The following is a 27,832-nucleotide window of genomic DNA, read 5'->3' as shown; positions in this document are numbered from 1 at the left end:
TTATGTTTCTGCTTCCTACAAGCAGAATCAAAGGGACCCTAGACTGTGCCCTTTTCTAGAAGCAATGCCAGGCAGAAGGGATGAAATTGTGTTTTAGAAAGCCTTACGGTGAGTGATGTTCTTGTCCTGGAGAACACTGAGGCCTTCGTTCCTGCACTGGTCCGCATCCTATGTTAGAACCTCCACCTCCATTCCACACTCCCCAACCAGTCGTGAGAATGGAGTCCTGGCATAGTGACCAGGAGTCTTGGAACAGATGGTAAATTCTGGGTAGACAAATTGTACCTATCTCCTTCTCAGACAAAAAGGTTCAGACTCCGAGACTTTCTGGAGGTTTGTGTGAATGTGTGACCATCTCACAGGAGGAAGCAGACTGGAAGGCAAAGCAGCTATGAAGACATCTTCAAAGCCAGCCATTACTGTATGGTGGGATATCTTTGGCCTGCTGAGGGCTGCATTGAGACCCATTCTTGGAAGTTCATAATAGCTGAAAAGACCACAGTGCTGCTCCATTATCCAAGCATTGGCCAACTGGACAAGGAACTTTTAAGAAACACTTGATTTCTCCATCAGTAAAACTAACAATTAGGTTTATCCTGGCTATTTTAATAAGGCAAATATTTCCCAGAGAGGATTTTCACAGGTACATATCCATTCGGAGTGGTCTCAAAACAGCCAGCAAGGCTGGGGCAGCTAGTTCTCAGGATTTGATTTGAGGCAAAGAAATAACTTGTCAGGGAGTGCCCAGCAATTCTGTCTCATAACTTGTTCCATATATGTTTAAGAGTGTGAGATTCAGTCTCAGCTCACAGCTCCCTAAAAACAAGTGTCCATTACCCAAGTGGGGACGGAGTCTTTTGAAGCCATGAGTGGTGGCAAGATATTAAGTATCCTGGTACTGGACAGAGTCCTTGGTTACAGCCAGTAAATGTCCCTACCAAGCTATGGAGTCAGAAGAATGTGGCAGGAATGTAAATAAGAACTTGATAGTAATCTGCCAGGTTTCTCTGCCACCTAGAGCTTCCTCCAGCACCCCAGGCTTCCAGAGAGAGAGATGCCTTTTGTTTGCTGCTCCTTTGCAAGCCCTCAGGCAAGCCATGAGTCTTGAGTATGGAATGAATAGCTTTGTACTTCCTCTTCTCCAAGAAAACATGGGGGCCTCATGGGTGCAGTAAAACTGTTGAGGTATGCCTAAGATTATCTGTCTCCATGTGTACACAGAAAAACCTACGTGGGCAGTTCTCTGCAAATGAGAATGGCTTGTAGAGATTTTTCTAGATAGGTATCTAGAATCCAGATTCTAGAAGAGGCCAAGGCACTGGTCTTCAGGCACAACTCTGCTATTTGCTTGGGGCCCTTGGTCAAGTCTTTAAAGCTCTCTGAGAACCTGTTTCCTTAACTGTTGAACTCATATAAAGATAACCGCTCCCTCCCACAGAGGAAGTATTCAGAGTTACGGCAAGGGCTCTTTAGAGTGCAGAGATTGGGGACCACAATTGCCCTGATGTTTCATTCCTTCCTTCTTCCTTCTACGCTTACTCCCATGACTGTCTCCAATATCCGCACCTCATCTTCTCAGGTTCCAGTCTGCTTCTGCTCCCATGAGGTATTCGATGGCATAAATCTGAAACATTAGCCAAGCCTTCCTAATGCCTTCAGGAAGGACTTTCCTGATCCACCCCCAGCAGATGGCCACCATCTTGCCTTTAAAGATTCCCCACTCCCCGTCGTAAGCCTCCTCCTGTGAGTTCACAGAAGGGCAGTGGAGGTTTTGTTTTGGACTCTTCTGCAGGTGTCACTAGGGAAGACAGACAAAGCTCACCACTTCCATTGTTATCCTGTTGTGGCTTCAGGGTTCCGGGGCCTCTTCTATTTCTCTCTGCCTCCCGTGTCACCACCAAGGTCCCAATAACACCTTCTCCAAGAGATTCATACAGGCATGCACACCTATGGTTTGAAATATCCTTTATTTTGTAAACATCTGTGTTTAAAATAGATGAACCCTGCTCACAATTCATATAATGGACCCAAGACACAGTACACGAAGTTCACCCATTACAGGGAGATAGGGGGACTCAGGTGGTGTACCAGGGCGAATCGATCTCAGGCCAGAAAAGCCTGCTGGACAGTTGAGGCCAATGACACAGCCCAAGCCACCCCTGCCCCCAGACTGGCAGTTAGGGCGAGGCAGACTCCGGAATAGAGCAAGCACAGGTATACTCTGCCTCCCAGCTTTTCTGCCATACTTCAGAGCTCTGACCAGATGCAGAGTCCACAGAATCCCAGCCCCGTGTTTTCCTTCCCAGATGCCTTAGGACAGCGAAAACCAAGTCCTTTCTTGAAGGGCTGGGAGAGCAAGACAGTGACACTTGCCACAGGTTCGGGCCATTGTCCTGTATAAATCCTCCTTGGGTCCCTGGCTGAAGGCAGGTCCGCTCACCTGCTGGATGACTCAGTCAGTCATGGTCCAATCTCAGTCCTGGCTCTCTGCCTTCCTCATTAGTCAACAAAGGACTACTGTTCCCACTTCTTTTCCCTCCACCAGAAATCCCGAGCTGCTTTCTCCTGCCGCCTGTTTCCTGGTTCGCTAAGTCAGGAAGTAATTTCCATTGATTGCATTATAACCCTGTTTTGGGGAGACTTAAAGGGCGTGAGGCTCTTTATCTTCCCATCTGAGCCCTGGATTTGAAAGGTCCCTGGTCAGTGAATGCTCAATCAATGCCCAGTTCTTCCTTTGCTTTGGCTCCTGCCCAAGCCACACAGTGCATCTTGGGACTAATTTCTTACCTGAGCTCCTCCCACCTTGGGAATGTAAGGACAAACCCTTGCAGGGTTTTTGGTTTTTTGTTTTTTGTTCTTCCATTCTTTCAGGGGCTTTTTTCAAGGTACTCCTGGACCACAGGTTTAAAGAAACTTCCTGAGCATAGAACTCTGGAGGAGGGTGTCCCTTTCCCTCCCTTGGTAGCTACACAGACAGCAGTTGGCAAAGCTATAAGCCTACTCAGGAGTAAAGGGGCCAGAGGAGGAAGTGTTGGAAGGCAGGGCACCAAGAACCTCTACCCATACCTGCTCTTCTCTTCCTGTGTTTTACGGTCTGCTGCCCACACACTCGGGGACCTAGGAAAACCTTAACTGGGTTAAGGTTAAGGCTGGGTTCAGTGAAAGAAGAGTGACGTGGTTCTGTCACCTCCCACCTCTGCCAAGGAGTCTGGGTAAATGTTCTTACACAGGATGTCCTGCTGCCCTCACAACACTCACTATTTTTTTGTTTTGTTTTGTTTTTTTTTGAGATAGGGTTTCTCTGTGTAGCCTTGGCTGTCCTGAACTCCCTTTGTAGACCAGGCTAGCTTTGAACTCACGGTGACTCGCTTGCCTCTGCCTCCCAGAGTGCTGGGACTCAGGCCTGCGCCACTGCACCCAGGCTAACGCTCACTGTTTCGGGAAGCGCCCTCTGCCCTGGTTCTTACCTTGCCATCCAGGAGCTGCCCCTTCACACCTGCTTTTACCTCTTTCTAGAGTTCAGAGTTGACTCTACAGTGTCTGACCCTCGGGCTCCCCTTCCCTTTGGTGTCCTCAGGCCTTGATCCCCATCTTTAAATTCAGGAATCCAGGGACAAGGCGATGTGGGAGGTAGAGACTAGAGGTGATTTATCCCCGCCACCCCTCATCCTCCGGACTCAGTTCCCCACAGAGGCAGCCAGGCAAGGCCAAAACACCAGCAGCAGGCAAAGGCAGAGTAGGCCAGGCCAGGCTTGAGGACCACCTAGTCGTGCAGTCCTGCCACCTCAGTGTTCTACTTTCTCAGGTCACTGGGGAGGCAGCCCACGGCACAAGGACGGGCAGTGGGGAGGGGAGGAGGAAGAAGCACCCTTAGCCTTTGTCCCCTCCCCCCGAGCAGGGTGAGGCATCCTCCCAGGGGCAGGGCCTGGGTCCGGTCCCTTAGGCAGAGTCAGGAAGGTAGGAAGGAGAGAAGGAACTGCAACAGCAGCCGCTCACAGGCAAAGGAGGAGGGGAGGCATGGATGCAAAATACATGGGAGGGAAGGGAGTGGAGAAAGAGAAAGAAGAGAAAAAGCAGAGAGAGTACACGAGATGCGCTAAGAACAGAGTCCTCAAGTGGCCTTGACCATTGTCCCAGGAGCTTGGCGAGATGGCTGCAGCACATTCTGGGGTGTCACAGCAGGCCTGTGGCTGGGAAATAGGCTGGAAGGTTGCCACTCCGGGATAGAGGGGCTGGGGGCGGAGGCTGCTCAGAGACCACAGCAGAGCTGCTCACGGGGCCAGGGCAGGGGAGTAGCAGCTACTGGTTTTCAACAGGGTCATCAAATGAAAGGACAGCGGTGAGCAAAGCCCAGGCTCCCCTGCTTCCACGCGCCTCCTGGGGGAAGGGAGATGTGGGGGGAATTCCACACAGGACCCTCAGCACCAGCAGGTCTTTGAAGAGTTCGCTGGGCCCTCGGGTTTGCCTTCCTCTTCCTCCAGTTCTGCGAAGGCTAACTCGTTGCTGGCTCGTGTTCGGAGACCGTCCAGCTCTTTCCTGTGGGCCTGCAGCACCAGCTCCGTCAGGCGAGTGAAGGACTGGGAAGCCAAGGAGCACAGGTTAGACCAGCATATCTGTCTGTGCGTCTGATAAGCCTGTAACTACCCGAGGGGTCTCCATCTTATCTTGGCTCCTACCTGCCGTCTCTCTCTCTCTCTCTTTTTTTTTTTTTTTAAAGAAAATGATCATATGTGTATTGATGTGAGGGTATCAGATCCTCTGGAGTTGGAATTACTGACAGTTGTGAGCTGCGATGCGGGTCCCAGGAATCAAACCTGGGGCCTGCTGGAAGAGCAGCCAGTGCTCTTAACCACTGGGCCATCCTTCCAAGCCCATCTGCCATCTCTTCTCACTCTCCCACCCTTCCAGGCTTGGGCTCAGCTAGAGACAGGAGAGCAGCCCCCAGCGTCCTCACCTCTTTAATGTTGAGGTTGGTGCAGGCACTTGTTTCATAGAAGTCCATGCCATACTCCTTAGCCAGCTGCAAGACAAGGGCATTTCTGAAAGAGAGTCAGTGAAGGAAGGGAGGCCCATAACACCCGGTGTGAGCTCCGGCCGCCGCACGCCTCACCACGCAGCCCTGAGATGGTGAGTGGACGCCTCGTATCCTGGGAAACGGGGGGGGGGGGGGCTTTTAAGACACAGGCTGGCAAAAGAACGGGGCAAGATGTTCTACCAACACAGCCATTTCGTCCAAATCTCCACACACACACACAATTACACACACACCTGTGTACATGGTACTTTCTTTCACTCTCACACACACAGAGGCTCGCACACACACACACACGCACACACACACACACACACACACACACACACACACGCACATCAGTACAGCATGACACAAAAACAACATGTGCCATATGGATGAGAAACATGGGCTCTGAGTACAACAGACCAGTCTAGGTGCCGCACTGCTACTCAAGGGCTGTAAAACAAGTCGCTGTCAATATTCTCTCTAAGCCCCAACTTCATCCTCTGTTAAAGGGCAGTCGTGGTGTCTGCATCCACAGTTGTAGAATGACTAAGTGAGGTCACATAGCTAAGAGCACTTACCCCAATGCTACACGCTCAATAAACAAAGTTCCTCTTGTAGGGTTTGCCTTTCCTTTCCTTTCTTTTTGTAAAGGTTTATTTAGTTTATTACATATACAATTTTCTGCCTGCATGTACACCTGAACGCCAGAAGAGGGCACCAGATCTCACTATAGATGGTTGTGAGCCACCATGTGCTTGCTGGGAATTGAACTCGGGACCTCTAGAAGAGCAAGCATTGCTCTTAATCTCTGAACCATCTCTCCAGCCCCTACTTTCACGTTTTAATGACCATTTTTGTTTGTTTGTTTGTTTGTTTGTTTTTTGAGAAAGGGTTTCTCTGTGTAGCCCTGGCTATCCAGAGCTCACTTTGTAGACTAGGCTGGCCTCAAACTCACAGAGATCCTCCTGCCTCCCGCCTCTCAAGTGCTGGGATTAAAGGTGTGTGCTACCATACCTGGCTTCTATTCGTTTTTATTCCCTTCCCCAAAATCAACTTTCTTTTAAGGACTGCTACTGACTAGAGAGAGAGGGAAGAACTCATGAGGAGCTCAGGGTGGGGGGTTGACTCTTGCCTCTGGTCATCGGCCTTTCTGTGGTGTGGGAGAATGGTCTCCCTCCATGAGTGGCCACATCTCTGCCCTGTGGCTTGTTTATCTGGGGACTCTTCATCCCCATGCTTTCCAGGCACGTGGAGTCAGGAGGTCAGTGTGTGGAGGGGGGGACCCCCACCTCACTGCAAAAGGTCAGTTGTGCACAGATGCTATTAAAGGTGCCAGCAATTCCCTTTCTCATCCCTTTCACAGAGGTGACCCTGAGCACAGCATCATCCTGCTTAGGGGGGGTCTTAGCCCTGCTAGTGTTGGACCTGTTGCTGTTGGTCTTACTTTTTTCCCCCCGTGTGAACCTTGGTCATCGTCCTGAGGACCAGAAAGCAAACTCTCGAGAATGTCAGGTCCCCAGTGCTGGGTTGTGGGTGCACTCCGGAGTCCCTGTTCTCAGGACAGACCCTGCAAATACCACAGAAGCCGTGAAGGGTGGGGCGTCACGTACCTGCTGCCCTTGCTCTCTGCCCACCTGCCGTTTCTGCTCCTCATCAGCCTTATTCCCTATGAGGATCTTCTGGACCCCTTCTGGTGCATACTAGGGAGAAAAAGGGGCGGACCTAAGTGAGCGCTCCTCTTCATTCCCAGCTCCCCCACATAGTCTCCACCAGCCTCCAAACCACCTCGGTCAAGAACCCTAGAGACAGAGTAGGCTCCAAGAATAGTGGAGCCCCTATCCCCCTTATCCATGGTTTTATTTTCCACAATTTCAACTACCATCACTCAGCCTCGATCTAAAAATATTAAATGCAAAATTCCAGAAATAAGCAATTCAGAAGTAACTCTTATTACGGCACATTGCAATCTTGCTATTATTGTTGTTGACTTTTTTTTTCTTCTGACTTATATGTTTTTGTCACAGGTATTCAAGATTAGGGAAACCCAGCACATAAAGGGTTTGGTACTGTCTGCAGTTCTCAGCTTCCACTGAGTGTCTGGGATGGAGTGTCATGGTGATTGCAATACCACGGCTGACCCCAAGAGTGTCACAGGGACCTCTTAGGGTAGAGGGAGGACACTAATACAGATGCCTTATTGGGTTGAACAAATGGTGTCTGGCAGCAAAGGACAGTGGGCTTCACGCAGCCTTTACTTGACAGATGAGGGATTGGGGACTCAGGGAGCTGACCTGGCTTGCCAAGGCTCCCCCATGTGCAGAAGCAGGTCTAGAAGCCCACACTTGCAATTCTGCCTGGTCCAGAGGTTTGGGGAAGGAAGCTGCCCATGAGGCAGTCTTGGGACTAATGCTCCTCTCCAGGAAGGACAGGGCTCTAGGGGCGTTGGAGGACACAGTGCGTAAGGGCATGGGAACGTCGGCTTTTTCCACCCGGCTTACCCAAAAGTCTCTGTCTAAAGTTGTAAAAGGCAAGGTTGTTTGACCAACCCTTAGAGCTTGGCCTTGTTTTGCTTTTCCCTAAGCACCTTCCCCCGACCCCATCAGTGGGGCAGCGTCTCCTACCTCATCCACGTCACTGACCCACTTCATGATGTGTTGGTAAGAGCGCTCGCTGCTAATGTCGTAGACTAAAAATATTCCCTGAGAGAGAAAGACAAAGAGGGAGACAGATGTACACAGAAGAACGTACAGTCATGTAGGTGGGTGGGCCTTCTGTGTCCAGCCCACTCTCCCTTCTCCCTGCCTACAGTGAGGACCCCTCAACATCCACACCTGCTCCCCTTTCCCTCAGATGCTCACAGCTGCCGCCCTGTAGGCCCCTCGTGGAATTCTTAGATAGGAGGCCACTGAATGATTTAACCAGGCCCTTTGGCTTGGGGTAGAGGCTGGAGAGCAGGGGTTGTGAGCGTGAGGAACCAAGCTACACTAGGTGGTCTGAATAGTTGAAGAACGGTTAGTGAAAAGCTGAGGTTCCCCAGCAGGCAGCCTGAGGGCTCCTCAGGATTCAGTGATGCAGGCTTCTCGAACACCCAGTGCCGGAAGTGTGGGTAGCAGCTTCCCAGCTCTAACCCTGAAATGGTGGCTCACCTGGGCCCGCCGATAGTACTGCTTTGTGATGGTCTGGTACCTCTCCTGCCCTGCTGTGTCCCTGTAAGAAAAAAGCCAGTCCCTCAGAGAAGGGACCGTGGGACAGAAGATGAGGGAGGAGAAAGAGCTGGGAGCCTCTCCCCCACCTCTCCGTACTCTAGGAGAAGATGCTGTGGAATTTCAGGGTGAAAACTTAGCAGTGCTCTAATCCCCAGGAGTATCCAAACACATCTGCAGTGAGTCTGCAGTGAGGTCCTTGTTACCAGCGCGGGCAAAGCCCCAAGGCCTGGACCCCTTCAGGACCCACACTCTCACTGAGCCGTAGATGGCTCTGCGGAACTCAGCCACTGTCGCCATGATTGGCCAGATGGGAGGATCTGTCACACACCCAATGCCTAGGGCATCTCTAAAGGCAATTCTCATGGCATTCTAGGATCTCAGGGTAGTGCCACGAACTGTTAAGGGCTTCCCAGACCTTTAGGCCAGAGAGCCACAGCAGCCGCTAGTGGCCAATAGTGGGGACTGCGCTGAGGCACTCTCAAAAAGCAGTCCCAACCTAAGGAAGCCAGGAGTGGAGCATTCAGCTAGCACAGCCCCAGCGCTGAGCCTGATTCTGAAATAAGCCCACAACGACTTCACTAAATTTTCATAGTCCCATCATTTTTGAGATTAAGGTCCACAGAACAAGGGATAGGGGTTTCTGATCTCACTCTTCATAGACATAGCCCATTAGCTCGGATGAAGCTTAGAGATTTTACCAATGACAGGCACACTCTGGGGCAGCTTTACCTGCCTCCTCCTACTGCCCGACTCACCAAATCTGTATCCGCACTTTGATGCCATCTACTTCGATGGTCTTCATCTTAAAGTCGACACCTGAAAAAAGCAAGCAAGTTAGGAAGGGCTCCCGCGAAGAAGGCCGAGACGCTCTGGTTAATGTGACAAAGAGGCAACCTGGAGAAAGTGCCATCTCTTAACATTTTACCTCTAGACTAACCCTAAAAGGCAGCTAGAGCCTTGGAGGGGGTGTCCACTTAATTAAGCGGCTACCTTACTTCCCAGGTTTCCGTTTCCTCGACAGTAAAAAGCGGGAACATCCTGGTGGTGGCGGCGACTGTGGTTCGCGCCTATAATCCCAGCACTGGGGAGGCGGAGGCAGGTGGATCTCTGAGTTTGAAGCCAGCCTAGTCTACAGAGTGAGATCCAGGACGGTCAGGGCTACAGAGTCGGGGGAAAGAAACAAATTATCTGGGGGTTGCTGAGAAGACCCTGAGAGTCGCAGCGCTGGCCCAAACACTCCACCGCAGCTGTCATTGACCTGGCGCAGTGCCTGGCATGTGGCAGGGGCCCGGGGCCTGTGAGTTGGTGAAGAAGAAGCAGGAAGGCACAGGAAACCCAGAATCCTCAGGTTCCTTCCCCCAAGGCCCTGAAGACAAGCTCGAAGGAGCCAGAGCAGAAACATATGAGGAAACCTACAGTAAGAGCAGGAGCACTGTCCTCGGCATTGGGTTTAGCTGTGCGTGCTGGCAGGGCGAGGAGAGATGTTTAGCTCACTGTGCCTTTCCCAGCCCCAACTGCACCTAGGCACTGTGCCCAGTGATTCAAGAGCTAGGTCTAACAGGGTAAGTGGAAAGGTTCGTGCATTTTCTGCAAGCACTGTCACGGAGCATCATATTCCACAGTCTTCAGCTGGGGGACATGGGAAAGGTACTACTGTGGACTGTCACCAGAAGGTCCCAAGGGTGCTAGCACGCCCCACACTGCCGCCATTCTACCCCCACATCTGGGCTTTGCCAAGCAGGAAAGGATGTTCTCTTATCTCCCCCGACCCCGGCCTTTCACAAACACAGACATTAAAGTCAGCCTCTTCCCTCCCACCACCAAGAGCAATCGTTGTTTAATTAGAAGGGAGAAAAAGCTTCAGAATGGAAGCCCTGAACTAAATCAAGTCGGTCAGACGTGAATCATTTGTCGCCTGCCCGAGCTGATTCATATCTCTTCAGCTGTACTTTTCCAAATGGCACTCTTCCCTGTGTAAAGAGAAAGAGTGACGAAGAGGAAGAGGATAAAAGGAGAGGGACACCTGCCCCTGGTGGGAGGCAGCAACCTGCTTCCTCCCTCCTTGGACAAACAGTTAAAAGGGATTGGCTCCCCCCCCCCCCCCGCCCCAGAACTTGACATGAGAGGGAATGAAGAATGGAGAAGTTCTTGTTGTTTCAAAGTATGGTACCTTCTTCCAAGAAGGTGCAGGGAATTTCCTATATAATAAACCTAGCTCACGCTCACAGCCTCCTCAGGAACATGCCTTGCTCAAAGCATTCGTAGGAGAGAAGGAACAGGCAGTTTTATCGCTTCTGCTGAACATCCGTGAAAAGTTCCATTGTGCTCTGCACAGGTTTCCATCTCAGTGTGGGCACAGCAACGATGACATGCTGTCCCCTCCCTCACAAAGGGGAGTAGGAAGGAAACAAAGGCCTAGATGCAAACAACCTGCCTGAGGTTTCACAGCCCGTATCAGTTTCAAAAACAGACTTGTTTGATGCTGGAATGCATGCTACCCCCTGTATGGGATCTTGGGTGAGTGAGGGGAAAGTTACAAGCTAGCATGTTAACTCTACATGGAAGGGGTAATGGTTAATATCGTCAGCTTGACAGGATCTGGAGACCAGAGCCTCTTGGACCATCTATGTGGGAGTCTCTAGATTGAATCAACTGAGCTGGGAAGACTCAACGTAAACGTGGGTGATGCCATTTCAGCGGTTGGAGTCTTAGGCTGAATAAAACAGGAAGGCTGCCAAGCGCCGTGGTGCACGCCTGTAATCCCAGCACCCTGGGAGGCAGAGGCAGGTGGATCTCTGTGAGTTCGAGGCCAGCCTGGTCTACAAAGCGAGTCCAGGACAGCCAAGGCCACACAAAGAAATCCTATCTCAAAAACAAATAAACAAAAAACTCAACCAGTCGACCAAACAAACAAACACACCAAAACAGGAAGGCAAGCAGAGCAAGAGTGTTCATCTCCTCTTGCTTCTAGACTGCAGATGCAATGTGGCAGTCCCCTCAAGTTTCTGCCACCGTGACCCTCGAACTGTGAGCCAAAATAATTATTCTTCCTCCCCCGAGTCGTTTTTGCCCGGTGTTTTGTCTCAGCGATACAAACCCGTCAACTAAAAGAGAAGTAAGTCTCTACACTCTGTTTCATTTCCTGGTTTCCCCGTGGGTCCTTGAGAAGGAAGGGCTGGGCTGAGAGGGGAGCCTCCAACACTAAGACCTTCCTTGTGAGAGAAGGGGAAGATGCTATCAGAGCTGTTAAAAGCACAGAAGGGGCAAGCAGATGTGGAATTCACAGGAGCGAGTGCTGGGCCTGGCTCCTGTTCAGTCCTCCTCCCTCACTTCGGAGGTACATAGGAAGGAAGTCAAGACTGGCAGTTCTGGGATCCCAGAAACCTCCACTCTTCCAGGCTGGATTGCAACCTACCCAAGCCTAAATCTGCTTTAATATGACTGAGACATAAAGGGCTTCCTCTTGGCCAACTCATAGGTATTAATCTGAAGGATTTCCCCTGCATTTTTCTTTAAATAAAAAGATGGAATAGCCTGGGGCTCTCCATTACTACTGCTACTCTATGTCCCTCTACACCTTGAACTTTCCATTGTACCCATCCTATCCATGGAACCCTGGTTCACAGTACCGTGTGCTAACCCAGGCAGGCCCTAAGCTGACCCCAGACCTTCCTCTAGTCTGCATGGCTGTTGGTTTTTGTTTTGTTTGTTTTGTTTTTCCGTTATAAGACAGAATCAAAACACTAGACTGACTGTAGTGAGAATTTGGGAATTTTAGCTTTTTAAAAAAAAAACAAACAGAACTTTTTATTATAAGAACGTTCTTGTTTTAGTCCCAGGTGTTGGGGATGTGCGCCTGCTTCACAGCAGCTGGCTACGCCTCACCTCGAGCTCTAACAGAGGCATGATTGATTTACCAGCTGCAGGTAGTTTCTGCAGTTCTGCAATGTTTGGAAGTCTGGGGACTTCTCAAAGGGTATGTAAAGGCCAGGGCCCTGACGGGTGGGGTGGGTTGTTGGTGGCGGTTTGTTAAGCAGGCACCCACAAAGAAGAAGAAGAAATTAGCCTGACTGTGAAGATCAAAATTGCCCCAAGGAGCTAATCAGCAGGAAGTAGTCTAAAGGATGACATTGCTCCCTTTTTCCTCTGTATCCTTTTTTTCTCTCATTACCTAGTGTTAGGAGGTTAAAAAGGAAGAAGAAAAAGGGGGAAGGGTGCAAGAACCCATAAAGTAGACAAACGCAGGCTACACCTGACAGAGTCCCCTGGAGGCTCGAGCTTTCCCACCTCAGCCTATTGGCCACTCAGCGAACTATTTATTCAGATGGGTTCACCTGTCACATCATGACTGTCCTCCCTACCGAAGGCTTCAGCCCCCATGAGCCTTCTCACGTTGACTGTCAACAGAGTACCTTTCCACAGCATTTCTTCTCAGGCCTACCATCTCTCTCCCTTTCTCACAGAAGAGTCCTCCATCCAGTCCTCCCCGCTGCTCATCCTAACACAAAGCTCCTCCTTGTTGCTGCTTTTTTATCTATTAGGAAAGAGGGCTATTCTCCATCTACTTCAGCCCCAGGGTTTGCTCACATTTGGCCTCGCTAAGGCACATTTACGATTCACACAGATTTGAATTCAGGAGGTGTGAGATGAAGCCCAAAGAACTGTATCAAGCTTCAGGGTCCGAATATCAGACCTCAACCAGTGAGCTCAGTGGACAGTAATTTTCAAAGTGTATTCTTGTTTGTTTTTTGAGACAGGGCTTCTCTGTGTAGCCTTGGCTGTCCTGGACTCACTTTGTAGACCAGGCTGGCCTCAAACTCACAGCGATCTGCCTGCCTCTGCCTCCTCGACTGCTGGGATTACAGGCATGCGCCACTGAGCCCGGCATTCAAAGGGTATTCTCGGATTTTCAGCTTGACAGCATCATCTTGGACTTAGAAAAGTGCCTGGATCCTCCTTCAACCTTGGAGAATCAGAACCCCAGAGATGTGAGGCCAAGGAGTCGGTTTCAACAAGCTCCCAGGAGAGTCCCACACATCTTAAGTTTGCCAGCCACGTGGTTCAAAAGCTTTGCACCTGAACCATCAAGAAAGGCAGCATAGGCAGTCTCTTTCATTGCGTACTCTGCAGAACCTCAGCTAAATTTAGAATTACCCAGGAGATTTTTTTTTCTTTTTTTCAATTTAATGCAGTTACCTTAAAACATAAGAAATAAAAATTAAGGAAAAGAAAGAAAAATATAGTTACCTTGACTTGCCTAAATCTACTAAGTCATATTTATTTTATTGGATTTTTTTTTTTTTTTGAGACAGGGTTTCTCTGTGTAAACTTTGGCTGTCATGGACTTGCTTTGTAGACTTGGCTGGCCTCAAACTCACAGCAATCCGCCTGCCTCTGCCTCCCCGAGTGCTGGGATCAAAGGCGTGCACCACCACGCTTGGCTACTAAGTGATAATTTGAGTAAGACCCAGAAACTATATTTTAACAGCACTGTGTAGAGCAGCGGCCCCCAACCTTCCTAGTGCTCTGACCCTTCCTCATGCTATAGTGACCCCCACCCATAAAATTATTTTCATTGTTACTTCATAATTTTGCTACTGTTACGAATCACAATGTAGATAGCTGTTTTCCAGTGGTCTTAGGCGACCTTTTTTGAAAGGATCATTTGATTCCCCAAAGAGCTCAGACCCACGGATTGAGAACATGATGTGGGGGAAGAGACCCTGGTTAGCCCTGGAGTCAGAAAGACCGGGTGTGAATCCTGAGTCGGGCACTTAACGTACGACTCTGGGCAAGTCATAATTCTCCCAGTTGCCATCTGCTTACCTGTGGAATGAGAATAGCACTTGCTTCCCAAGGTTTGTATAATTTAACAATGAGTGGGTAACATCCTACCCCAGTGGTTTGGGTAGCCTTGGGAGGTGTGAGGTTCGAGGATTGGAGGCCCAGTGCCATTAGCAGTGAGCTCTCTCTCTCTCTCTCTCTCTCTCTCTCCTTCCTGCTTCAAGCTGTGAGTCCCAGCTTCTGTTCCAGCCACTGTTTGTCTGCTGCGTACAATGACAAACTCTTATCCTTCCGGAACCGTAAGCTAAATAAACTCTTCCTTCTGTAAGTTGCATTGGTCCTGGAGGCTTTTTGTCACAGCGATGGGAAAGTTCCCGATACATCTCCCTTCCTGCTACTGAGCGAAGCTCCTGAAAGCCCTGGGACTGGAATCCTGAGAACCCAACTCACAGGGGATTTCACCATCACGATCCTCACAACTCTACTGCTCTTGGGAGGCTAGGACCAGCGTGAACCGCACAAGGAAGTTTTAAGAGGTACACTCTCAGGGCTCAGCCAGTTCCGGGGAGAACCACACCCAATGCTCATAACAATAACACTTTATTTAAAAACGCCTCTTAGCTACAGAATCCCGGGGAAGCTTGTGGGTGTGGATACTGCTATTGTAAGGCATGTGCTGACCAACTTATTCATGCGCCCGTATCCTATAACTGAGTCAGAACTGGAAGAACCTGTCTCTACCCCCGGTGCTCCTGACACAGCCAGTGGCTTCCAGCTCTTAGACGCTGAGGAATCATGTTACCGCTTTGCTCACACTAACCCTGGTAGACTGAGGCACCGAGAAGTGAGGACGTGGCCAGGTGCGTGGGCAAGCCCACTGCTACCGTCTGAATGTTCACACTCCCCTCCCATTCGCTTGCTACAATGCAGTGATATTGGCAGACATCGCTTTGGTGAGGTCACTGGATCACCCAGAGGAGGGCCCTCAGGACTGAGATGGGTGTCCTTTTAAAAGAGACCTCAGGGTGGCGCCTGCCTTTAAACCCAGCACTAGGGAGGTGGAGGTGGGTGGATGAGTTTGAGGTCAGCCGGGTCTACTTTGTGAGTTCCAGGCTAGTCAATCCTACATGGTGAGACCATGTTTCAAAAAACACAGAACAAAACAATAACAACAAAATAAATTAAAAAATAAAATAAAATAAAAGATCCCCTGAGGGGTCTGTTAGCGCTTTGCCCTCTGCCATAGAATGCAGCTAAAAAAAAGTCATCTTTGTAGAAGAGCCCTCAGCAGACAATGAATCTGCTCACACCTTGATTTTAGGCTTCCTAATCCCCTGAACAACACATTTCTCTTGTGTATAAATTATTTGTCAAGCCAGGCTGTGGTGGTGCATGCCTTTAATTCCAGTACCTCTGAGGCAGAGGCAGGAGATCTCTGAGTTTGAGGTCAACCTGGTCTACTACAGAGGGAGTTCCAGGAAAGCCAGGGCTACCCAGAGAAACCCTCTCTTGAAAAAACAAAATGAATAAATAAATTACCAGCCAACGGTTCTTTGTTATAGCATTACTCATTAGCATCCACTACAAATATCTTCAGAAAACCGAAGGGTTTTAACTATCCTTTGAGATGGTTAATGGCGCCAATAACTCATCAACTTCTAAACACTTCTGTGTTCCTAAAAGATAAGTCCCAGTATTGTAAAGAAGCAAACCACCTCTACATAGATGTAGCCCAAGTTTTGGGAACTCTGGAGGGAGGGTCAGGCAGATGGGGCCTCTCCCAACCCAGTGCCAGAAGCCCAGCAAGCTGCTGTGTCCATCCTGGTGCCTGGCACAGCACCTTTCTGGCTAAAGCTGCAGAGCCAAATCCTCTGCTTAAGGAATTAGGATTGGGTGCAGTGTACTCTTAGTGGGTAGGTAGCTCCTGACCACCCCCTTGGTGGGTTTGCTGGTGATTCCAGAGGTAGCCTGGCCAACAAGGGCGAGGTGGGTTAGCCAACTAACTTCAGCCCAACTCCCTACAAACCAGCAGAGGGGCACGAGCTTGTAGTCCCAGCTACTTGGGAAGCTGAGGCCAGAGAACCGCTTGTGCCCAGGAGGTCAAGGGCCACGTAGACAGCACAGCCCTTGAGAAAGCTCTCTGAACGAAAGAAGCCAGCCAGCTTCCTCCAGATGAAGCAGAAGGCTTATCCAGGTCATATGAGGAGGAGCACGAGCAAAAGGATGCTAGAGAGGAGCAGGGGTGCGTAGTGAACAGGCTGGCTGGAGCCAGGGTTGGTGATGCTCTACCACGGTACAGGTACGCGGAGTCAGTTTGGAGCAGCCTTCAAGTCAAGCCCCTGAGTGTCTGCCTAGCCATGCCTCTTTGCTCAGGGATACCTGAGTGTCTCAGGATTTCAAAGGAACCACAGCCTCCGACTGTCCACCGCTGCCTCACAGCTTCCCACAGTGGCAGGCAACTTTTCAACCATGGGAGTTGGGAAGAAGAGCTGGAAACAATGTTCCCTATCTTCACTGCCTCCTACTGTTGTCTTCCAGCCCTATCTAGACATAAAGCTCCGAAGGGCCAGAGGACATATTTTGTATTTAAGGCTTTTTGTTGTTATTGTTGACTGTTTTGTTTCTTTAAGTCATTGCCTCTGTGTAAGCACGGTGCTAGGAATAAAGCCTCTGCCCCAGACAGCATAAGGAAGGGCATGAATGTGTGTGTGACTCAAGACCAGAGGCCTGTTTCCTGCCATCTGAACACCTCACAGACACTGATGCTTCAGTTAAGCACCAGTGCCGGGCACTGGATGTCTGTGAGCCGAGCTGCCCTCACCATATGGCTGTGGCCTGAGGAACCTCAGGCTTCTTTTCTTCCTGTTGGGTCCTGGCTAAACAGTCTCTACCCCCGATGCCTCAGTTTCCTGCAGCACCTTCCAGAGACGGCAGGGCCAGCGTGCAGTGCTGGTACAGCCACCAGTGACTGAAAAGACAGTCAAGGCTCTTCGCTGGCCAATGGCATCTGGGGTGACACAAGGACAGGGCAAGAGACAAGACCTGGTGTTGACTTGGTTCCAAAAATATCCTAAGGGCTTGCCAGCTCTCTTGTCTAGTGGCAACGATGGAGGCTGTGAAAAGAAAGCAACAGGACCTATCTGGGACTCTTCCTGTCCACTGCTGAGTGTGACAAGGGCACACTCAGAAACGTGCAGGGACTACGTTAAGAACACAATGGGAGCCCATCGTTGGTGGCGCACGCCTTTGATCCCAGGCAGGCAGAGGCAGGTGGATCTCTGTGAGTTCAAGGCCAGCCTGATCTATAGAACAAGCTCCAGCACAGCCAGAGCTACACAAAGAAGCCCTGCCTCGGGGACTGAATGGGAGGGGACGGTATGATGACATAGGACCACAATGGTCAGAGTTCGCTTTCCAGTTCTGCCTCTGTGGTCATGGGAGGGGGGTTAGTCTCTCCAGGCCTCCATTTCTTTGCCTGTTGGGTGGAGGAGGGCAATCCCAGCGTCAGAAGATTCTTGTGAAGACCATGAGATAATGTATAAAACCCCTAACAGGAGCCAGCACAGGGCTTTATGAAAGACTAGCTGAAGGCCTTATCCATCTTCCCTAGAGAAGAAGAATGGGGACTGTCCTGGTTGGTCTGTTTTGTTTGTTTGTTTTTCAACACAACTCAGAGTCATCTGGGCAGAGGGAACTTCAATTGAAGGTTTGCCTTGTTCAGCTTGAGACCACATCTGTAAAAGACTCTCTTGACTGGTCATAGATATGGAATGGCCTGGTCCACTGTGGGCGACAGTCCCTAGGCAAGTAGTCCTGGGCTGTACAAGAAGGCTAACTGGGCATGAGCCAGCAAGCCAGCCAGTAAGCGACATTCCTCCACAATTGCTGTTTCCGTTCCTGCTTAAGTTCTTGCCCTGGATTCCCTCATTGATCAGTTGTGACCAGGAAGTGTAAGTCAAACAAGTCCTCCCCCAAGTTGCTTTTGGTTCCTGTTTTATCACAGCAAGAGAAAGCAAACCAGAACAGAAACCAAGAGAAGGAACCTGGGTGATGGAAAGAACTCTAGGAAGCAGAGAGTGTTTCCTTCTAGGGAGAAGAAGAGGAGCAGAGTTCCAGACAAAGCAAAAGCAAAAACCACCAACTGTGGAACCCAGCGTCTGGCAAAGCCAAGCCGTGCCTGTGAGTATCAGCAGCTGTCTCCCTCCGGCCAGCACCTCATGGGTTAATACCAGGTGCCAGCTTGCCTGTCCACCAACTTGAGTGCCATATGCTTGAGTAGAAACAGGACCATCTCTGGATGCCAAATGTTATCACCATGATCAACCGTTGCCCAAAGGACCAGCAACGTGACCTGAGCCTTTTTGTTAGCAATGAGATGCCACATAAGGAACAATCTAATATGACTGAAACCCAAGGCAGACACCCAATCTCTGAGGCTATGCTGGCTCCAGTTACCGAGCACCTGTCCCGTGAATGCTCTCATTCTTCGTCCTGGCATGAAACTGGCATGAAACGGGCACGTGCAGTTCCCATGGGTTGCAGCTGCGACTTCCGGGCAGGTCACCCTGAGCAACACTGACACAAGCTTTAGGGAGAGGCGCCTCTTCGGGGAGGTGGCTGATTCCCCACAGACCTCATAGTAATCTTCATTTCAAAACTCCCTCTCAGCTGGGCAGCGACGGCGCACGCCTTTAATCCCAGCACTCAGGAGGCAGAGGCAAGCCTGGTCTACAGAGGGAGTTCCAGGACACCCAAAGCTACCCATTGAAATCTTTTCCCAAAAGAAAACAAAAACCAAACCAAACCAAGACTCAAAAACCTCCCACTCAGCAAAAACTCCTCAGGGGACTAATAATGCCACCCCCATAACTGGGGGGAATGTGAGAGTAAGAATAACATTCAAGGAGAGTTCAGAGGCTGAGCCGAGAAAGGATTCAGGACAAAGGACCTGGGCGCACAGTGGTTTCAGGGAAAGGATGAGAACACTGTGTCCCAACCTGTCACCCCTCTTCTGTCTGGCTGATTCCTACCTCACCCTTTCCCGGACTACATGCTGACTGACTCTCTCCTCTGTGGGATGGCCGACTGCCCCTCGCTCTGGCTTTGTTCTGAGGAAAAGGTGCACGCAGACCTCAAGGCAAATGCATTAGTCACCATCACGTCATTTTGCTGTGGAAGTATCGGGAAGCAATAACACAAGAAGGTGCCTTGCTCTAGACAGAATCCTGATGCTCTAACTTACTCCAGGGCTGAGTTTTAACCTCCAGAGTACCGGACGCCAAGGCTCTCATTCTGATGTCTTCCCACTGGGAACTGTGGAAATCTCACACCGATACTCTGGGTGTTCTTTTTCAAAGCTCAAACACATGCGCACACTTGTGTGTCCTCTAAACACACACCAATAATAATTGATTATTTAAATTTTTTAATTACACATTCATTTTGTGGGTGTCTGCATATCCATGTGTGCCGTGGTACACATACATGAGCTGTGTGTGTGTGAGAGAGAGTGAGTTGGAGGATACTTCACAGAAGTCAGTTTTCTCCTTCTCCCATGTGTTCCCGGGGACTGAACTCAGGTCAGCAGGCTTGGCCTCAGGCACCTTTACCTACTGAGCCATCTCACCCACCATTTAAAAACAAAAAAAAAAAAAGTTTTTTAAGTAAAAAATTAGAAAGAGGTGGGCATCCATAGTTGGAGGCCTTTCCTTTTACTTGAAAGCTTGCAGGCTCAGTCTTTGGAAACCTAGGCATCTGGGGCTATGGTTGGGTAGTGGAAGTCTCCCTGTCCAACACGGACCCTCGTGAGACTGCAAGGGATGTGTGGTCCCAAGGCTTGAGTCCAAGGGTTCCCTGGCTGTTGACATGGGCTAGCAAGGTCACGCGGCAGCCTGGTTCAGCTGATGAGCACCATTTTACCCCTTCACTAACAAGCAACACTGATTCACTAAAATACCTAAAACCCCGAGCTGGAGAGATGGCTCAGAGGTTAAGAGCACCGGCTGTTCTTCCTAAACGTCCTGAGTTCAATTCCCAGCAGGCATGCGGTGACTTACAACCATCTGTAATGAGATCTGGTGCCCTCTCCTGGTGTGCCGGTGTTCATGTTATTATGTACTGTGTACGTAATAAGTAAATAAATCTTAAAAAAAAAATACCAACCCCTTATCCTGATATGTCCCAGAGAGATTCCCTCACATGGAGATCCTGGGAGCCACTGCCACCCTCCTTGCTATGTCTGTTTCTCCTATGGGATACATCTGAGCAAAAGAGCTGGAAGCTACCAGAAACGTTTCACCCCTTGCAGAAGTCTCCCTCCTTTGCTCTCACAGCCCTCTGCAGGCCTGGCACACTGAGTTTCTCATTGTCTCATGAGTCCCCAAAACCCAATACTCTCTCTCTGACTGTCCTAGGGAAGAGTGAAAGCCCTCTAGGGAAATGCATTCATTCGTTTGTTCAAATAGTTCCTATGTGCTTGCTGTGTGTCAGGAACTAGGTGAGGCACTCTGGAACAAGCCATGACTACAGCCTGTGCTCTGAGAGCAATCATTCTAGCAGTGTGGAGAGACACTGCATCATTTTAGGGAGGGTCAAGAAGCCAGAGCAGGACAGAGGGAGACGGAGATACAAGCTACAAGTAGGCTGCTGAGAGGAAACCTCTCAAGGCAGGTTGCGTCTGGGCTGAGGTCTCAGCACCAAGGGTGTACAGTGGAGAGCGGAGAGCGCTGAAGGATCAGGGCCTCAGGCAGAGGAAGCAACAAGCACCTGCTGGCAGGAATATGTTTTGGTTAAACTCAAGTTCACAGTTGTCAGGAAAAAAAAAAAAAGAGTAGAGGCTAACATTACCTTACATATAATATTATTATTAACTCTTACAGAGTGAGAAATCATAAAGGCTTGTGTCTTGTTGAGACCCTCACATATATATGGACCCATGTATACAACACACACAGAGAAAGACAGACAGAGAGAGAGAGAGAAGAATATCAAATATCTTAGGCTCTGACCCTAACAAATCCAGACACACAGTAGAAAGGGCAGGGTTTCCAGACACAGCCAGGAAGAGTTATGTGGTGTCCCTGCTGGCCCCAGCAAGCTGAGAAATAGCCTCCACATTGCTTCATCTTCAGCACCTACCCTTGACCCCCTGTCCTGTAAGGAACTGACTTAGCTTTCAAGATCCTACTCAAATGTCACATCCGTGAAGCCTTATCAACCTGCCCAGGAGGGATCCCTCACCTCGTGAATTCAAAGCACTAGGGCAATGCCATTCCTGTTACAAGGTAATATCCTGATTGTTTGGAAGCCTGGCTCTCAATGACCCTGGAGCTCCTGGAAGGCAAAGCGACATCTTATTCATCTCGTCTTCATCTGGCAGAAGGACAGATCACTAAATAACATTCAACGAAGTTGAACACATGCAAGAAAAATATGAATGAGGAAGTGAGTGAATGAATAAACGAATGGATGCAATATATGCCAAGAGAAAAGAGCAGCCAAGAGACAATTTTAATCAAGGAAGAGCAGTTAGGGAATAATCCACATTTTAGAGCCAACTGCTGGCCCTCTCTCTAGATTACAGCGCCCCATGACAGAGTTCTCCGTAAATCTACAGCAAAACGGCAATAAAAGGATAGCATTCAGACCCCATCCTACGGGCCCTCATCTAGCGACCTCCGTCCTCCGTCCCAGACTTCCCCCAGGTGATAGGCAGAGGAAGCAGAACTGCCTGTTGGGCAGGGCAGGTGTACATTCACTGCCCTTTGGCTTGCAGGAGAGAGGCTCTTTTTGTCAGGCTTTGAAGGAATTTCTGGGATGAAGGGCCCTCCCAAAGCCAGTTTGGAAGAAGTGAAAGGGGATGACGGTTCGAGCATGCATCACCTGCATGGAAGATGGCAGTCACTTAGTTGTCCTAAATATTTATCTAAATTAGGGTGGATATACCCCAGCCAAAGGAATTGAAGGTGGAAGAAGCCCTGGAATTTTTTTTTTTTTTTTTGAGTTCACTGGCCAAGCCAACGTGCCAAGGAGAAGCCATCGGCCTGTTCAGAAAAGTAGCAGTTTTACGGGGGGTGGGGAGGGGGTGTCCAAGTATTAAATTACAAAAGTAGACACCCTGGGAAGAACTGGCTATCAGGACAAGAAGGGTAACGGCCAAATATCGACCTTCGTGTTATAAATTCATTGCCAAATTGTCTGTGCAGGGAGAGGAAAAAGGAAGGGGCAGGAGCAGGGAGTGCAGGGAATGCAGGAGAGGAGGGGGGTGTTCAAAGCCGTGGTTGAGCCAGCAGATCTGAGTGTGGTGCAGACGCGCAGACCTTCTGCAGGTTTCAGCTGTGCTCTTCCGGGGAAGGCGGGAAGCTGTGTCTGTGCCTATGTTAAAAGGGGGAGGAACGGGATGGAGGAACAGACAGCTGAGAGAGAATGACATCTTGGTAACGGCCCCAGCCTGAGGCAGAGCCACCTTCTTCTTCTTGGGCTACCCAACTCTATTGTTCCTCCTTACTCTTCCTTCAAAGACGAGGCCAGCACTAGAGCTGGGAGTAGCGGAACAGAGGCAGGATCCTGCCCGAACTCCTGGCACGCCAGACAGCTTCCTGATTTCTTCCCAGTCATTTAGCCCTGTATCCCCAGCCCTAGCATAATGCCCGACACATAGTGTTTGGCTGTTCAATAAATAGTGCCCAGATGGGACTGGGGTGGTAGCTCAGTCAGTAAAGCGCATGCCACACACACACATTCAGACCTGAGTTCAACCTCCAGCATGCAGGCCAAAGGCCAGGGGTGGCAGTGCACGCCTGTAATCCCCGTGTTCCCTGCCCAGCAAGCCCCAGAGTCCACCAAGGTGGCCAGTTCTGAGGAATGACAGCTGAGGTTGACCTCTGGCCTGCCTGGGCACCCGAATGTACATCCCCCACACGAAACAGTATCCAAATGCTGAGTCTTCGAGTGATGAGCAGGGTGACATCACAGCACATTACTGACCATTCACTCACCTCCGTAGCATTCTCACGAGCCAGGAATAATAAGACAGACAGCAGCTACGATTTTATGGAGGACTCTCCCAAGGGCATTGGATCTATTAACCTCTGTCATCTTCCTAGCAACCATTAAGAAAGGCTCTGGTGCTGTCTTTTATTTAGAACTGCAGAACTAAACACAGAGATCAAGTGAGTGTTTGAAGGATTTGGGCTGGTGAGGCAACTAAGAAGGTGCAGGTCACCAGCGGGCACTTTCCATTCATTCTACCCGGGGCTTTCGAATCTCCGGTTCCTTTCTACAAGGCCTGGGGGAACAGAATAAGGGGAAATGGGTCCCCAGCTGCCCTCAATCTGGTAAGATCTAACGAAGACATGGATCGCAAAAACTGAGCCTTGATCCTCCCTGTGTCGTATTGTATTTGTACACATCTCTTCCGTCTTGAACCCTGCAGAGCCTGGGGTCACAGTATCCAAACATTTGCTCAGTCCGTCAGATCACTTAGGTCCGGGCTCAGACCTAGCTTTCTGGGTTCTTTCTCCCCTCTCCCCGCCCCCAAGTCACTACAGACATCTGCCTTAGGCTGTCAGATCCAGTTCTGGTTAGAGTAGCAGGAGAAAACAACCTCAAGCCACAGCAGCCAGACCAGTCCAACAAGACAGAGGCCCCAGCCTCTCCTCACTCTGAAAGAGAGCAGCCAGAGGGTGGCTTTTCAAAAAGGCCCAGAGACCAGGTGAGTGTGCTCAGGGAGGACCAGGGCTGAGAGGGCTGAAACCAATCCCTGGGAAATCCCCTCCAGCTAGCATTACGTCCTAGTCCTGGCCACCAGACAATCCTAGCCTTTCTTCTTCATAGAAGACACCCTAACACAAATTTCCACAGATGATGTCTCCCGGCCTAATCGCAGAAGTGCCAGGCTGATGACGGTTTGAGGCACATCCCATTTCAAGAGAAGAAACCAAAGGGGACTGTCACAAAGGGGACAGTACAGGCAACTGTTTGGTCCCAAGGGAGTGGAAAATCTGGATGGGCCTTCAAAAAAAAAAAAAAACAAAAACAAAACAAAAAAAACCCCACCTTTTTCCTATTGCTTGGCTCAAGCCATAGCCAGGCCCCTGACGGCCTCTGCTAATTTGGCCCTACATTTACTATCTCACGGATGGTCTGGCCTTGTACTGCCACCCACAAAAACTAAGAGGCCTATGATTCGGCCTCACCCTCAAACTATAGTTTAGGAGACGGAGCCGAGCAGAGGAATGGTCTCTCCTAAAAACTTCCTTCTGCTGAAGCCAGACTGCCCAGAGGCCTGTGGACACCCACTCACTTCGCACCTATGTTATCTGTGATCATGCTGTTCCATCTGCTCCCCTCCTTCCACTGCGGGAACCCACCCACCGCAACCCACACGGCAGCACCCAGCGTCAGCCTTCCCTGCCTGTTGGAATCCGTGGGGCCCTCTCTCCCTTTCTAAACTCCAGCAGCAGCAGCTCTCATTGAGTCCAGCACCCCTCATTGGCTGCCTCAGGCGATCTTACGGGGTGAAGGGCCTTCACTGGCAGCAGTGGTCCAATTGCCTGAAGAGTACTTTACCAAGTGCATTCCGATATGTTGTCTTGTTTTGGTGGTAGCTCTTTATTGCCCGTGCCTTGCTTCCCCAACTAGATCAGAGACGTCTGCAGGCAGAAAAGGGTTGACTATCATGTTCCCAGAACATGCCTAGGATGGTCCTTCGTGGGACTCCTCCATTACAGTAACAGATGCAGCAGTCTTATCTGCTGGAACATTAAGGCTCTGGCTACTCTGCCTCCCACCAGCTCTCTCCTGGGAGCACAGCAGCATGCAAAAGGGAGTACGAGTACCAGTAGTACAGGGTTGAAAGATGGCGAGGACCTGGATGCCTCAGTCTCCCTGGCTGGCTCTTTCATGGAATGTCTGGGCTCTTATGCAGAACATACAGTAAATTATAGAAGAGCCAACCAAGGTGATATCAGTACGAGGCAAGAATCTGAACTCACTTTGGCGATAATTAGTGATTTGTCTTGTTTTCTCCATCCAAAAGTCAAACAAGACAAATAAGATGCCTAGATCAATGCCTGATATGGACTCTCCAAGCACACATTTTTCTTAATGGATAAATTATGTATCTGACCTGGCAGCCCCCTGTTTCCCTGGCTCTTTGATGTGTCTCCTGGCTGCCCCTTCCTTGGGAAACTTTCCAAATCATCCAAGGAGAAAGCCTCTCTGGACCATCCAACTCTTTCCCTTCAATTGTAATTAATGCTGGAAAAGGTGGCCAAGCTGGGGCGGAGCGCAGGGCCTCCCTGAGCTTTAAATAAGAAAGCACTTAAGAAACCTAGTGGGGCAGATTTGAAGGGCTGGAGTGAAGAACAACCAGTTTCTTCATCTTCCATCCAGGTTCCTGAAGCGTGCCCGGCCATCTTCTGGTGGCAGAGAATAAACTTCAGGAATAGGTTTTAAGCCGATAGCCAAAGGTTGCGATGGGGGTGTATAGAAGCCTACCGCACGACTCCCTGAGTCATCACTGCCCTGATGAGTGAGCACCAGAGGGTTTCAGGGGAAATCCCTGTGCTCTGTCTAGCATTCTCCCAGCCAGAAGAAGATGGCCGAGGGAAGTTAACGAGTCAGAAAGACAAGGGTTAGTGGTTGGAGGTGGGGGGTGAGGGATGGCTCTCTTTCAGAGAGAGAGCACAGCCTCTGCAGGCCATTTGGTATTTCCTTCCTTCCTCTGCTGAGGAGGGGTGGAGGAGTATGTCTCCGGGGAGAGGCTAACTCCTCACGGGGAGAGGCTAACTCCTCACGTACTATGCGCGAATCCTGGGGTCCTCTGAAGTGACGGAAGCCAGTAAGGCCCTCAAAGAGAAGAAAGTCCAGGTCACTCCCAGGACTTGTAACCATGACTCCAGGGTGCAAATTACTGCTCTTCAGGCAAAATCTGGGCACATCCCATCTCCCCCTCCCCCATCCCCATACCTCTTTGCTCAATGCAGATAGCTCAATAGCTCCTGGCCCCAGACCCTTGTCAAGGTCAGGACAAGTTTCCATAGTAATAACCTGTTGCCCTTTGTCCCCAAGCCTGCAAGCTCTCTCATATCCCATCTGGCTCATCCGCCACTCCCTGGATCACTCCCATGACTTTGCCCAACACCTAAGGGCTCCAAGGAGGAAGGCAGCCCTCTCTCAGGCAAGGTCCAGTGTCTAGCCCCTTCCGATCTCTCCAAAATGGTTCTTATTCAAACAGTGGCCCAACCCAAGCTCCCAGCTGTCTTAGAAGGCGGCCTTAGCGCCCCAGAAGAAATATAGGCAACTTTTGTTCTCTGGGTCTAAGTGACTTGATGAGAGCAAAGCACACAAGGAGACCTTAAGAGCTCAGTGAGAGAGACAACCAGCACTCAGCCAATGTCACACACACACGCTAATGTTACAAACATTCATTCGTTTAATCTGTATAACACCTCGGGAAGGACTCATTATTAGACCCATTCAACAGACAGAAAGGCATTAAAGTTGAAGTCATAGTCAAGGCCACGCTGTCCCCAAAGGCAGGTTTCCCTGACAATGCCTACCTCAACTACAAGGCTCTGCTTCTGCAGACAGCAACTACCCTCACCTTCTTTTCTCTTGGCAAGGAGTGTGTGTTGGGGGAGGAGTGTAAAGGGGGAAGAAGGAATCCTTAAGAGGACACTCTGAAGGAGGTCTGGCACCCTCTCTGAAGGCAGCAGGGCCTTCTAGGAGATGAGCCCTACTGGACGACCAGCAGCCAGCAGGTTGTTTCTGTGAGGAGTCATGAGAAGGCTACTCCAGAGCCGACCAAGTCTGGTAACCTGGAATCAGATATGGGTGGAATCCCCTCACGTCAGAGTTCCTGGAAGAGAGGACCTTCCCTTGCCCGTGAAGAAGAGACCACTGACTCACTCTCAAAACAGTGACCCTCATGGCCACCAGGCCTTTGTCCCGGCCTAAGGTAGGTCCTGTCTACTTGCTGACTGAACATCTCCAATCTTCCTCCACCCTCTTTCCAATAGTTGCTGCCTTACCCCACCCCAAACCCAACCTTTCTGCACTATGGTGTTTCTCTGTCCTCTTCCAGGTGTCCCGCCTTGTGGCTTTACCTTCACAACTGCCCTTAGACCACAACTCGGTTCCTTAGACCAATGTCTCCCCTATGCCCGCTCCCATCCTGGCTCCTCATGGGCTCACCCTCAAACTAAGGGTGCCTCAGTGACTTATTTGACTGGTCCCCACTCGATTCCGTTCTCCTCCCATCTCCATCTGGAGCCGCTGGTTGTATCACTTTGCTGGCTGTGGATCTTGCTGCCCCAGCTCAGGGGACTCTGGCCTACACCCGCCTTGGTTTTCTCATCTTGGATGGGAAGGCTCCCCAGCCAGAAGACAGAACTCCCACCCCTAGCCCCTGACTGCAGGCAGCACGCACCCATCACCTGCAGGAACCGGGGTTCAGGGCCCCAAGTCGGGGCACCTCTAACACCTAGGTGTACTCCCTCACCCTGGCCTCCCGCGCCACCGCCTTTACCTTGAGGGGCGCACAACCCCTCCTGGGCTGGGGCTGGAGAAGCAGCTAGCTACCGGGAGGGGAGGGAAGGGCGCCCCGGGACACCGCCCCTTACCGATGGTGGAGATGTGCGAGGAGTGAAACTCGTTGTCGGTGAAGCGGCACAGCAGGCAGGTCTTGCCCACCCCGGAGTCCCCGATCAGCAGCAGCCGGAACAGTACATCATACTGTTTCGCCATGGCAGGGACTCAAGGGGGCCCGGGGTGGGTGGGGTGGGGGGCTGCGAGCGGCTGCGGGCTCAGCCCCGCTCAG

The 27,832-nt window shown here is 50.5% G+C and overlaps 1 protein-coding gene across 1 annotated transcript; it reads right to left on the bottom strand.

Annotated features, from left to right (window-relative positions):
* Positions 1-1,954: 1,954 nt before the first annotated feature.
* On the bottom strand, positions 1,955-27,832 carry Rab15 (RAB15, member RAS oncogene family). Its single transcript, XM_055595286.1, has 7 exons — positions 27,636-27,832; positions 8,982-9,042; positions 8,167-8,227; positions 7,642-7,719; positions 6,631-6,720; positions 4,955-5,020; positions 1,955-4,577 (listed from the first exon to the last, which is right to left on the bottom strand). Exons 1-7 carry the CDS (start codon positions 27,757-27,759, stop codon positions 4,419-4,421), a joined length of 639 nt encoding a protein of 212 aa, XP_055451261.1. The 5' UTR covers positions 27,760-27,832; the 3' UTR covers positions 1,955-4,418.

The sequence above is a fragment of the Psammomys obesus genome, unplaced genomic scaffold, assembly GCF_907164565.1.
Source record: "Psammomys obesus unplaced genomic scaffold, mPsaObe1.curated_primary_1811, whole genome shotgun sequence".
Classification (NCBI taxonomy): Eukaryota; Metazoa; Chordata; class Mammalia; order Rodentia; family Muridae; genus Psammomys; species Psammomys obesus.
Note: the sequence above shows the minus strand (reverse complement) of the source record. Positions and strands in the feature narration are given on the sequence as shown.